The sequence below is a fragment of the Psammomys obesus genome, unplaced genomic scaffold, assembly GCF_907164565.1.
Source record: "Psammomys obesus unplaced genomic scaffold, mPsaObe1.curated_primary_1811, whole genome shotgun sequence".
Classification (NCBI taxonomy): Eukaryota; Metazoa; Chordata; class Mammalia; order Rodentia; family Muridae; genus Psammomys; species Psammomys obesus.
In genome coordinates, this window is record NW_026588757.1 from 846 (window position 1) to 14,424 (window position 13,579).

A 13,579-nucleotide genomic window follows, 5' to 3' on the forward strand; every position below is an offset into this window, starting at 1 on the left:
AGAAGCATCCTCCGTGGCTTTTCCACTATGCACATTGAAGCATGTGCTCCAAGCACAACGTAGAGTTCACTGATATGGCTAGTCTTCCTAGCTGGCTTGCTGTGGCATCTCCTTGTCTTTACCTTCTTAGAATGAAATTACAAGCGGGCCAAACTGCCCACTCAGATTGTGTAAGTATTCTGGAGGTCAAAAGTCTGGTCCTTGTGCTTGCATAGCAAACACTTTCACCACTGAGCCACCTCTCCAACATCAGCTCTGGTCAGTCAGTATCATTCAGAGAAAGATCTCTTATGAGATGAAGAGCATAGTCAGTTATAACTGACTGGCCCAATCCAGAGCTGCATCCCCTTCATGCACAAGTAGGGATCAGGAACCCAAGACTTGGATTTACCTTGAGACTTTAACACTCTAGGACGAGTCATCACCAAATTAAGGCAACTCACTTGGAGATGCTCCTTCAAATGGACCATCATTTTGTTACTTGAAGAGGCTTGAGGGTCTATCATGCCTATGTGGACCAAGTGAAATACACCCTCAGGAGTCTTCCGCCCTTGGAAAATGTCAAATTTTGTCACCAAATCTCCATTGACGTCAAACAAAACCTCACTTCCATCAGGAGCCTTGAAGTGCACCTTTCTGAGGGCATGAAGCAGCTGAGGAAGAAAGAAAGACATTGGAGACTGGCAAGGACTGTCTTGGGTCTTACCTAAATGGCCTCTGCAATGGTGCAGAGCCACTTCATTCAAAAACTGGCTTCATTAGGCATAAGGATGCTCAAGGAACTGTGATGTTGTCAGAGACTCAAAAATATATTCTAGCTGTGATAAAGTAATAAATCATAATAAATAAAGTAATAAATAATAAAGTAATGACTCAATAATTAATACAGATAAGTTTTAACCTAATACACTGTATGCCAGTGCGAGCACTCACGCTCATGTTTGCGTGTGTGTGTGTGTGTGCATGTGTGTGTGTGTTTGTGTGTGCAACTCACTCACATTGCAGAATTCAGAGAACAACTCTCAGGACTGTTCTTTCCTGCTGCTGCTAGACGACACTCAGGTGAGACTATGGCTTGGGGAAAATGGCCATTAACATCTCACCAGCCTTAAACTCAAAAATATCACAATGTGGTGATAGCTCTGGGGTTTCATTCGGCTGTGCAGTACTGTCCCATCATACTCTTTAAACTCCAAACCCTAGCAAGTCTTCCGCAGACTGGCTCCAGCCTACCTTGGCTTCCTCATCACTCAGATCATTCTGTCACACTTCTTCCCTCAAATGAACGTTGCTCTTCTTTGTCTTCATTCAGGGTGTTCATAAATGCTGTCCCTGCCATCTGCAATGCTATGACTTCTTCCCATTGTGAGACTTCTTATCCTCTTCTCAGGAAATCAGATAATTCCAGAAGGAGAGAACATCTCTGGCCTTTCATTTCCCTTTGCACACTCCTCACTCTTTCATCTAATTTGTATCTTCATCATAAACCACATGCAGACATCACCACCCTCATATATATTTAGTTTGGCACAGAATCTTACTTTGTAGCACAAGTTGGCCTTGAACTTCTGAGTCTATGGCCTCGCCCTCCTGTGTGCTAAGAGAACAGGCATGGGTCATCAAGCCTCCTATAATTTTTAATCTGGAATACATTACCAAAAAGCCAACAACTATCACCGTTTCTCTGATTCAAAACTTAATGCATCTTCATCAGGTAAACAATAGAGACTCAGATAATCTGAGTGGACATTATGAAAATATACCCACCCCTTAGCTGCCACCCTCACTTTACCTCATCGATGAGCAATGTGTCTTCCAAGGGTTATTGTGCAGATGTGGGCCTAGGTTACCCTGACTAGACTGGAGAACTTTTATGGTGGAAAAACAAAGAGAGAAAGAGAGGGAGAGAGAGAGAAACAAAGCAACAAAGAAAGAAACTGAGAGCAAAATGAACAAAATGAATTATATTGAATTATATATATATGAAATTATCAAATAATATTTTAAAATAGAAAAATAGTCAAGGACATGAGAGCTCATCTGTATTACAACCTCAGCAGGTACAGACAGGAGATGCCAAGAAAAAACTGGCTATCAAAACTAGCCACATCATTTGTCAAAGTTCAATACCCATTCAAAGTAAAAGTCTTGGAAAGATCAGGGATACAAGGGACATACCTAAACACAATAAAGGCAATATATAGCAAGATGATAGCCAACATCAAATTATACGGAGAGAAACATAAAGCAACCCCACCCAAATCAGCGACTAGACTAGGCTGCCCACTCTCAGGGTATCTCTTCAATATACTACATGAAGTCCTAGACAGAAAATGAGATAACTAAAGGAGATCAAGGAAATACAGATCAGAAAGGAAGAAGTCAAAATATTGCTTTCTGCAGATAGTCACCAGAATAACTCGACCAGAGAACGCCTTAGAGCTGATAGACATCTTTAGAAAAGAAGCTAGATACAAAATTAATTCAAAAATATCAGTATCCCTCCTGCACACAAACAAAAAAAAGGGGGGCTGAAAAAGTTATTAGTTAAACAACACCCTTCACACTAGACAGAAACAATATGAAGTATCTTGCTGTAAATCTAACCAAGCAAGGAAAAGACCTGTATGACAAGAACTTCAAGTCTCTGAAGAAAGAAATTGAAGAGGATATCAGAAGATGGAAAGAGGTCTCATGCTCATGGATCAGTATAATTAACATAGTAAAATGCCTTCTTACCAAAAACAATCTACAGATTCAGTGCAATTGCAATAAAAATATGAACACAATTCTTTACAGACCTTGAAAGAACAATTCTAAACTTGATATAGAAAAACAAACAAAAAAACTATAACAGCTTTTTAAAGAAAATCTTATACAATAAAAGAACTTCTGGAGGTATCTCCATCCCTGATCTCAAGCTGAACTATAGAGCAACAGTTATAAAATCTACATGGTACTGGCATAAAAACAGACTGGTGAATCAATGGAATTGAATTGAAGGCCTACAAACAAACCCACGTACCTATGAACACTTGATTTTGACAAAGAAGTCAAAACTATACAATGGAAAAAAAGACAGCACCTTTAAGAAATGGTACTAGTCTGACTGAATGTCTACATGTAGAAAAATGCAAATAGGACCATATTTATCACCCTGCACAAAACACAAATCCAAGTGAACAAAAACCACAACATAAAAACAGATACACTAAATCTTTTAAAAGAGAAAGGGGGGAAGAGCCTTGACTTCATTGGCACACATGACAACTCCCTGAACAGAACACCAACATCTCAGACTCTACGATCAACAATTAATAAATGGGACTTCATGAAACTGAATAGCATCTATAAGACAAAGGACACTGTCAAAAGACCAAAATGAAAGCCTACAGATTGGAAACAGATTTACACCACCCCTACATCTGACAACGGGCTAATATCCAAAATATATATTTAAAAGAACTCAAGAAACTAAACACCAACAAACCAAATAATCCAACTAAAAAATGGAGTACAGACCTAGACAGAGAATTCTCAACAGAGGAATACCAAATGGCCAAAAAAGCAATTAAAGAAGGGCTCAACGCCTTTGATCACCAAGGAAATCCAAATTATAATTACTCTGAGATTCCATCTTCCATGTATCAGAATGGCTAAGATCAAAACCTCAAGTGACAGCACATGCTGGCAAGGATGTGGAGAAAGAAAAGCACTCCCCCATTGCTGGTGGGAGTGCAAACTGTACAACCACTTTGAAAAATAATCTGGCACTTTCATAGAAAATTGGGAATATCTATAACTCAAGACCTGGATATGCTACTCCTGGGCATATACTCAAAGGGCTCTACCATACTACAAGGTAAATCGCTCAACTATGTTGATAGCAGCTTAATTTGTAATAGCCAGAATCTGGAAACAACCTCAACTGAAGAATGGACACAGAAATTGTGGTACATTTACACAATGGAACTACTCAACTAATGAAAACAAGTAAAATCTGCAGGCAAATGGATGGAACTAGAAAAGACCATCCTGAGTGAGGTGACCCAGACACAGAAAGACACACGTGGTATGTACTCACCTATAAGTGAATTTTCGCCATATACTACAGGATAAACATACTACAATAACAGACCCAAAGTAACAAGGAGGACCCAAGAGAGGCTGCTTAAATCCCACTCAGAAGGAGAAATAGAATAGACAGCAAAAGTGGCTGAAGGAAGGGAACAATGTAGGAGAAGGAGCACAGACAGAAATGGGGTGGAGACGAGACCTAGGCAGAGCAGGGATAGTAGAACAGAGGGTCCAGAGAGAGAAGAGAAACTGTGGGTGAGGGCATCTCTGTAACATGCTGGAGACCTAAAAGAGGGTAGGCTTCTGGGAAGAAATGGGGGTGACCTCAAGCTCCTACTTGCAGGGAACATGGAGATCCTCTCATTAGAAAGGATTCATAGTGGAAGAAGGGAAACACCAACCCACCCACAAAACTTCAACCAAAAATTTACTCTGCCTACAAGATATGCAGACATAAAGATAGAGCAGAGATTTAGAGAATGTCCAACCAATGCCTGACCCAACCTGAGACCCACCCCAGGGTCTCAGGGGAGAGAGAGCCTACTCCTGACACTACTAACAATATTCTGTTATGGTCACTGGCAGCAACCTAGCAAACCTGTCCTCTGAGAGGCTCCACCCAACAATGGATAGAATCAGATGCTGAGTTTCACAGCCAAACATTGGGCAAAGCTTAGGGAGTCTTGTGTAAAGGTGGGGACAAGGATAGAAGGACCTGAAGGTGACAGGAGCACCACAAGAAGACCATCAGAGCCAACTAACCAGGATCCAGAGAGATTTGAGAAGACTGAAGCACCGACCAAGGACCTAGGACCCATACACAAATGTAGCCAGTGGGCATCTCATGTTTCTTATGGGTCTCCTAGTAAGGGAAGTGGGGGCTGCCTCTGACATGGATTCGGTTGCCTGCCTTTTTAATCTCTACCCCCTTGTGGGGTTGCCTCACCAGGCCACAGAGGATGAAGACAAGCTCATTCCTGATGTAACTTCATGAGCTGGGGTGGGTAGAGGGACTCCCCTTTTTTTAAGGTGTAAGGGAAGGGGGATGAAGGCAGGAACGGGAGGGTGGGACCAGGAGGAGAGTAAGCGGTGGGTTATGATTAGGATGTAAAGTGAATTAATCAATCAATTAATTAATTTTTAAAGAAGAATTGTCCTTTCTCACATCATCCTCAGACCTTCCCAAAAGTGTGTACACTGAATGCACACACATACCCACATGTGCCTGAATGCCTATATACATGGTCCCACATAGCAATAAATAAGTGAATGAATGATTAAATAAATAAATAAATGTGATTTGGTGGCTGTTTGGAATTCTAATTTACAGCATGCTCATACTAAAAAAAAATCTAATTTTCATGAAAGCTCAAATTTGGGACACAAAAACTTGCTATTAGTTGATATTTTAATTTAACTAGGCACCTTGTGTTTGTTAAGGAAGCATGTCCACAGCGACTGGACTCATCTGAGATCACACACACAGCATGGACCACTTGTCCTATGCTGCTTCTAAGATGCCTCTCAGTTGCAAGGATGAGATACCCTGTAAGGGACCATACAGCCTGCTACACCTCTACAGCTTCACAAAAACCTATGTCCTGTTCCCCAGCCACCACTGAATCATCCACTCCACACATGTCTCTCTCACCTGCCAGGGCTGGAGGTCTGGAGAGTCAGCACCTTTCTCATCCTGGTGCCCACAGGCTATCATATCCTGCAGGGCATGGGCAATGCAGTAGACAGCTGTGTACGCAGCATCAGTTTTACTCACTTCTGGAAAAGGATGCTCCTTGTTCTTCAGACTCTCATTCCCTGAGCAGAGCTGAGCACCCTCTGTCACTGTGATGTTTTGGTGGGGCCATGTACAATCAAAGGTGAACTCCCAGAACTTCTTTATAAACATGTCTTCTGGGGTCTGGCTGGGGTGCAGGTGAGCAAGGAATTCAGGGAAGCCAATTGCCTTGCTGCTGTGATACAGAAGGCCAAATGTGCCTTGCAAGACCTGAGAAACGCCTGGAATGCTCAGAGCAAGAGCCATGTGCAGAGTGCCCTTGCTGACCCAAATCTGGCCTGAGACAGGAACACCCAATAAGCCATACAGGATGAGCTGGAAATTTGAATTGCTTAGGAAAACCAGAACAACCTTGGCGGTGCATTTCTGCATCCTCTGGACAATCTCTTCAGTCTTCTCCAAGGACTGATGGGAAGGAACGTGGAGGTGGGACTCAATGCAAACCCCAGCTGGACCCAGCACCTGAGTGGCCAGAGAGCTGGCTTCCTGCCCAAAGTCATCATCATTGGCCAGAATGATCACCCAGGACCACTGGAAGTGAATTATCAGTTGGGTAACTGCACGGGAAGATGTGAGGTCACTAGTCAGGGTCCGAAGGAAAGATGGAAACTGGATCTTGTCACTCAGGCTGGGTAGTGTAGATGAGTAACTGACCTGTCGAGAAAGAGCCAGTCAGTATGAGAGTAGGCATCTGGGAAATAGGTCAACAGTTCAGAGCCATTGTGGTTCTTGTAGAGGACCCATGTTAATTCCCAACACCCATATCACATGGCTCACAATTGCCTGTATCTCCAGCTCCAGTAAATCTGATGCCCTCTTCTGGATTTTTTCCATACCTGTGGCATAGACTCACACAGACATAAACACATACATATAAATGTATATTAATATACAAAACATAAAGAATTTTCATGAAATGACTTGAGCATCATGCTTTGGGAATTGTGCTGCTTCTACCCAGCAGCTGGGTGGCCCTCACAGGTGATCATCCCAGACAGCCCTGTGCGAAGGCTTCACTTGTTCTACTCTCAGATTCTGTCCCACGCCCTACTCACACATATTGGTTCCAGCACCTAACCTCTGCTTTGCCGACAGCTCTTAGGTTGTTCTTTTAAAAATTCATTTGGATGTGAGTGCATGAATGTGTATGTTTGTCTATTCATCTGTCCATCTGTAATGATGCATGTGTACAGATCAAAAGGAAGTTTCTGGGGACTGGGTTCCCTCCCCCACACACACACCGGATGGGTTCCAGAAGCTCAAACTCAAGTCATCTTGCACCTTTACTTGATGAACCACCTTGCCGCCTCTGGTAAAATAAATAAATAAATAAATAAATAAATAAATAAATAAATAAATAAACAAACAAACAAACCCACAATGAATTATGAGCTCTTATCAAACCACCATTGTGTAATTTTCCAAGTCTGAAAAAAATAGGAGTCTGATTTGTCAGGTTGTCAAAATCTGAGCGTTTTTGAAGACGTGACAGGTGGGGTCCTTCTCTGTATTTCTTTTGTTGTTGCTGTTGTGGTTTTGGTTTTTAGAGGCCCAGAATGTGGCTCCTCGGCCTCAGGGTAATTGTGCAAACCTTCTCCTGGCACTACAAGGAGTGTAGTGCCTTCCTGTCTTAGTACAGAGGCCCTACCATCTGGTGGGGTTGGCTAGAGGAATACACCTGCCTTGGTCTCTGCAGGTGGTCACACCAGACTGCAGAATAAAATAGAAGATATTCAGTCATGCTTGGATTGTAGAAAAACAATAATAACATGTAAGTATAAGTTTGTCCCATGAAACACACATTGCTAATTAAAAGAAACCATATTTTAATAGAAATATTGGGCCAAACTTAGAGTTTCTCTCTGAAACTCGAATTTTTGTTATTTTCCCTGTATGAGCATTTTGCCTGAATGTATGATTGTGCACCACGTGTGTATCTTCTGCCCATGAAGGGCAAAAGAGGGAGTCCCATTGCTGGAAATGCAGTTTAAGATGCTTGTGAGCCTTGATATGGATGCTGAGAATCAAATACATACCGTCTACAAGCAAAGCCAGTGCTCTTAACCTCTCAGCCATCTCTCCAGTGCCTGGAATCAAATTTAACTGAAGCTTACCTTGCACCCCTACAAGTTGGAAAACAAAAAGAGTTTGACACATTGTCCAAACACCAAGTTTCTGTACTAGACATGATAGTGCACAGAAGTCAGGAATCTGAGGTAAAAATTTCAAGCGTTCAAGGGCAGCCTGGCTTACACAAAGAGATGCTGAGTCACACCACACACACACACAAACATATACACAGACACACACAACAAACACATACAACTGCAAAAACAAAAAAGTTTGGTTTGGGGTGTGTCACTATGTACACAGGAAAAAAAGAGGTTTCTACTAATGTAAACATGGCTGAATTTGAGAGGATGGAGAGATGCCTTGATGGCTAAAAGCATTTGCTGCCAAATCATGAGTAGAGAAGCTCAGATCCAAGTGCATATGTAACAAGCTGAGCACCCACTTCATGGCCGCAACCTTAGCTCCATGAGAAAACTGGATGGAGCTTACTAGCTTCTTACCTAGTCAAAAACCTTGGGCTCTAGATTCAGAAAAAGATCCTGCCTCAAAAGGGAGGTAGAGAGTGATGAAAGAGGCCACTTGATGCCTTCTTCTGGCCTGCACATGTGTGAAAAGGATCATATACTTGCACATGCACACATGTGCATACACACACACACACACACACACACACACACACACATACTCATGGAGTCACCGACACATGATTAACTATGCCTGAATTTCAGGGGGAAAAAGATACAAACCTTCCTTAAAGGAGGGATGGTAAAGCACACCTGTAATGTATCACTTGGGAGGCTGAGACAGGAGAATGTTGCTGCAATTTCAAGGCCAGATTGATCTACAAGTTCTAAGTCCTTAGGGTAAGACTCGGTGTCTTAAAAAACAAAATTGCATCGCTTACAGAAACCACCAGTTCAGAAACACTTCAGTGAAAATCTACACACGTGGTTATAGATAAGTCCTTGGATATAGTTCATACCTATATATATATGTGGTCTCAGCTTTACAGGAAAGGGGAAAGCCCTTCAAGCAAAAGAAAAAGTAACAATACGAAACATTCAAAGAGATTGGAATTTACTCACATTAATAAAACTCAAAGTCAAAAACAAATGGATTTTTCAAAATCATTTTATAATAGTTACATTAATGCAAAGCATAAGTGAATCTGTACTTTTCTACTTTTTAACTTTAAAAAAGAGTCTCAACTAGACAAGGCTGGCCTCAGTCTCACTATGTAGCTGAGGAGAACACTGCACATTGGGTCCTCCTGTCCCTACCCCAGGGCCCTGAGTGTGCAAGGCTAGTGCTCTAGAAACTGAGCCACATGCCAGCCCTCGCAGTGACTGTTACAGTTTGAATCTGAGGTGTGTCCAAAAGGTTCACATGTTGGGAACTTGGGGCTTCTGGGAAATGATTGTTGGATCCTGAGAGCTCTGACATCATCAAAGGGTTAATCCTTAAATACATTCACAGGGATGGCATTTTACAGATCCCTCTGAAAGCAGGTGAGAGCTGCTTGGAGGGATCAGACCACTGCAGCTGTGTCCTGGTAAACGGTACTGAGTCTTGAACCCCTTGTGTATCTGATTCCGGAATGCTGATGTCTGTCCCACCTCACCCTTCTGCCCTTGGACCAGAAACAGTGACAAAGGTGTGAAACTTCAGAAACTGAGCCAAAATAAATCTTTTCTTTTTTTACTTGTTGCTCTCAGATATGTTTGCCGGGAGCCAAGGCCAGCTAGTGGAAAGTTACAGACAGCTGCAAGAAGGCAGTAGGTGAGAGATTTACGTTTCCAGAACCTATGAGACATCTGTGTGTCAGGCTAGACATTTTGAGATATCTTAGCTGGCATTCTTGTAGTATCTCTTTTAGTAAACATTCTTGCGGTGTTCTGCATCATCATTAATCACCATGTTATGTTTTGTAAACTATATTGCTGACACATTTTCCCTTCCTGCCTTCTCCCTATAAAGTTGTGTGAAATTTTTCAAATAAATGAGAGCGAGATCAGACTATAGACTTGCTCTCATTCTTTCTGTCTCTTGTCGCCACTTCATTCTTTTTGCCCCTCCTTAGGAACCCATTGAACTCCCACTGGATGGGACATACTTGGCGCCCAACGTGAACCTGAGGCACGGGTATTCAACTGAAGGTCGTTCTTTGTGGGCCCACACAATTTCATAGGATTGCTGCTTCTAAAAGGGAAGTGAGTGAAGATCCTGCATAAGAGATCTCCACAGAGCCACCCGTCTGTGAGTCTGATCCGGAGAGGTAAGTCAGAACGACAAATTATGGGACAAGAATTGAATAAGCATGACTTATTCTTACAGGGTCTCAACGAGTCCTTCAATACACAAGGAGTAAGGGTAAACAAAAAGGAAAATCACAAGCTAAAGAGTTCTTGAAAGATTAGAGCAGCCAAATAGGCAGGAAAAAAAAAGTATTTCTAAGGTTATTTCAAATGTTCATAAAAGAGCTAAAACAGATTTGTGTAATTTAAAAGCAAAAAAAAAATGGTTTAGGAGGCAAGCTCTAGATAATGAGTATAAAACAGTCAGAGGAAGAAACTGCCAAGTCTCATAATTCAGACCGGCCTCCTGCGCCTGCCTCCCTCTAACCCAAACAACAACAAAAAAAGACCTCTAGGCTGGCTGGGGTAGAAAGCTCTGAGCGGGGCCATAGCTCATAGCTCGGTGATCAGGAGGAATGGGGACACTGCACTTCTTCCCCCTCCCCTACAGCGGGCTAGGCTTGGATGGCTTAGATGGCTTGCACAGAACTAGGGTGGATGGGAACACTCACACCCTCAAAATCGGCTGCTGAGCTGAGTGGCAGTTCACCTTGCCCCTTTTCTCCTCTCATCCCTCCTCCCACGGGCTTCAGTCAGTGTCGGCTCTTAGACAGGGGCCAGAAGGATGGAGCCACTTCTAGTTTCAAAGATTAAATTGTGTGCACTGATAAATTCTGAGTTTTAAATTTAGTTCTAACGTTTAAAATCGTGGTTATGCTCTATAAATTCACTCCTAAAGAAAATGATTTCTTTTAATATTACAAAAACAGGTTTTAAAAAATATTTAAGTGGCGGGGCAAGATGGCGGCGCCGGGAGGACTCTCATTCTGAGGAACAGCACAGCAGGATTGGCACAGTGACCAGCAATCAGAACTCGTGGCCATAAAACACAAGTGATTGTGTTTCACAGGTGAGAGGATACCCCACGGTGGGGGATTCAATCAGCTTTAACTCACCCGGCTAAACCGCGGAAGAGATCCTGGTTCCGCCAGGCGCTTGGTCGCCAGCCCAGAGCTACCCGCCAGCGCGATCTGGTCACGGTCCCAGACTGAACTGTGGGCCCACAACACCATAGACTGGATTTCCCAGTCGAGAGATAACCCCACGGAGCAGGAAACAATTGGGACCGACCCCAGGTTACCCAGACATCCCCTGGAAAAGACTCGGGTTCCGCGGGTGCCCCAGGAGCCAGCCCGGACCCAGAGCCGGGAGGGACAAAGGCGCCTGCACAGAGCCCTGCCTGCGCGCGTGATTCGCTGCCTCAGATAGAACTGTGGGCACCAGGGCACCAGGGCACCAGACTGCGTGTCTCTGGCAGAAGGAAACCCCCAGCGGAGGGGGTCAGCAGCTCTAACGCTTAGGACACCCAGCACCAAAACACTTCCTGGACTCACGCAGATTCTAGTGCAGGCAGAAGCGCTGTGCTCTGCCGCCATTGTTGCGTTCCCCTGGGGCACTGGGACACACAGCTGCATCCTCGGACCTGCAGGAGCCGAAGAGCCATTACAGCAGCCCTCAGATACTGTGCCAGGGATCGGCCAGTTGTCCCTGGCTGGACTGTCAAAACTGTGGGAATCCCTGTTCCTTCAAGAGGGCTGCACCCACAGCGTCTGGACCAGATCGGTGCCTACAGCTGCCATCCCAGACAGAGACACACAGCTTCTGGTCCAGAGTGAGGCACCCAGCCTCCAGACCAGAGCAGTGCCCCCAGGCGCCAAATCAACCTAGGTGCACATTCTCCAGGTCCAGAGCAGAGCAATCAGCCTTTGGCCCAGAGACTTGCTGAGTGCACCTCCCACTTTCTCAGACAGAACTGTGCGCCCCAGGATAACAGACTGAGTTTCCCTGTTGGGAGAAAACCCCACAGCTAGGGAATCAGCAGGTTCTTCAAGAGGACTGTACATGGAAATTTAGTGAGCAGCAGCACACTAAATTTATAACAAGAAACCCAGCAGTGGGGCAGCTGTCTTGAGAAATTTTATAGGTAAGAGGAGATCCCCCACTGCCTAACATAGACCACAGCTACTACTCAGGGCTGTAAACCTGAGGTGAGCAGTGGCAACTCCGGAGAAACACTGGCCATACAGTGACCATAACCAAAAAGCAGAGAAGGACTCCTTCAGGAAAAATCATCTTCCGGCCAAGGGGATACTCCCTACCTCAGGACTCCAGGAAGCACAGAAACTAACAGCCAAAACCTAAATCAGCCCAATGGGTAGAGGTCAGCGTAAAGGCTCAACCAACAAAAGACAGAGCAATATGGCATCTCCAGAACCCAGCCATCCAGGGGAGAACAGCCCTGAACAATGCAGCATAATAGAAAATCAAGAATATGACCTTACATCTATGTTGATGAAGAGAATAATAGAGGAAACAGATAAAATACGTAAAGAATTAGAGGAAGATAAAACCAAACAGATCACGGCTATCCGTAAAGAAATGGAGGAAGATAAAGACAAGCAAATTAGGGCCATCCGTGAAGAAATACGGGAAGATGCAGCCAAACAGCTTGTGGCCTTCAGAGAAGAAATAATTAAATCACTGAAAGAAATCAAAGAGACAGAGTTGAAGGAACTAAAAGAAAAAGAGGAAAATACAAGCAGACAGGTGAAGGAAGTAAACAAAACAACCCAAGACCTGAAGATAGAACTAGAAAAATTAAAGAAAATACAAATGGAGGAAATAATGGAGAGGAAAAATTTAGGGAAGAAAACAGGAACTACAGAGGTAAGCATAATCAACAGAATACAAGAAATGGAAGAAAGAATCTCAGGTGTAGAAGATACAATGGAAGAAATCGATGTATCTGTCAAAGAAAATGTTAAATCCAAAAAATTCCTGACACAGACCGTCCAAGAAATCCAAGACAATATGAAAAGACAAAACCTAAGAATAATAGGAATAGAGGAAAAAGAAGACTCCCTTCTCCAAGGCCCAGAAAATATTTTCAACAAAATCATTGAAGAAAATTTTCCCAAGTTAAAGGAGAAGCCAATAAGGATACATGAGGCCTACAGAACACCCAACAAATTTGACCAGAAAAGAAAATCCTCCCGCCACATAATAATCAAAATAGTAAGTATACAGAACAAAGAAAAATACTAAAAGCTGCAAGGGAAAAAGGCCAAGTAACATATAATGGCAAACCCATTAGAATCACACCTGACTTTTCAACAGAAACTATGAAAGCCAGAAGGGCCTGGACAGATATCATGCAGACCCTAAGAGAACACAGATGTCAACCCAGGCTACTATACCCTGCAAAACTCTCAGTCCTCATAGACGGAGAAAACAAGATATTCAATGACAAAAACAAATTTCAACAATACCTACACACAAA

At 43.3% G+C, this 13,579-nt stretch overlaps 1 protein-coding gene across 1 annotated transcript; it reads right to left on the minus strand.

The window, feature by feature from the left end:
* Nucleotides 1-391: 391 nt before the first annotated feature.
* On the minus strand, nucleotides 392-9,575 carry LOC129674763 (vomeronasal type-2 receptor 1-like; the record flags this gene model as incomplete). Its single annotated transcript, XM_055604882.1, has 4 exons — nucleotides 392-653; nucleotides 5,729-6,526; nucleotides 7,987-7,995; nucleotides 9,436-9,575. Coding segments are annotated over 4 exons (1,209 nt in total), but the record flags the coding sequence as incomplete, so codon positions are not given.
* Between the last annotated feature and the right edge of the window lie 4,004 nt (nucleotides 9,576-13,579).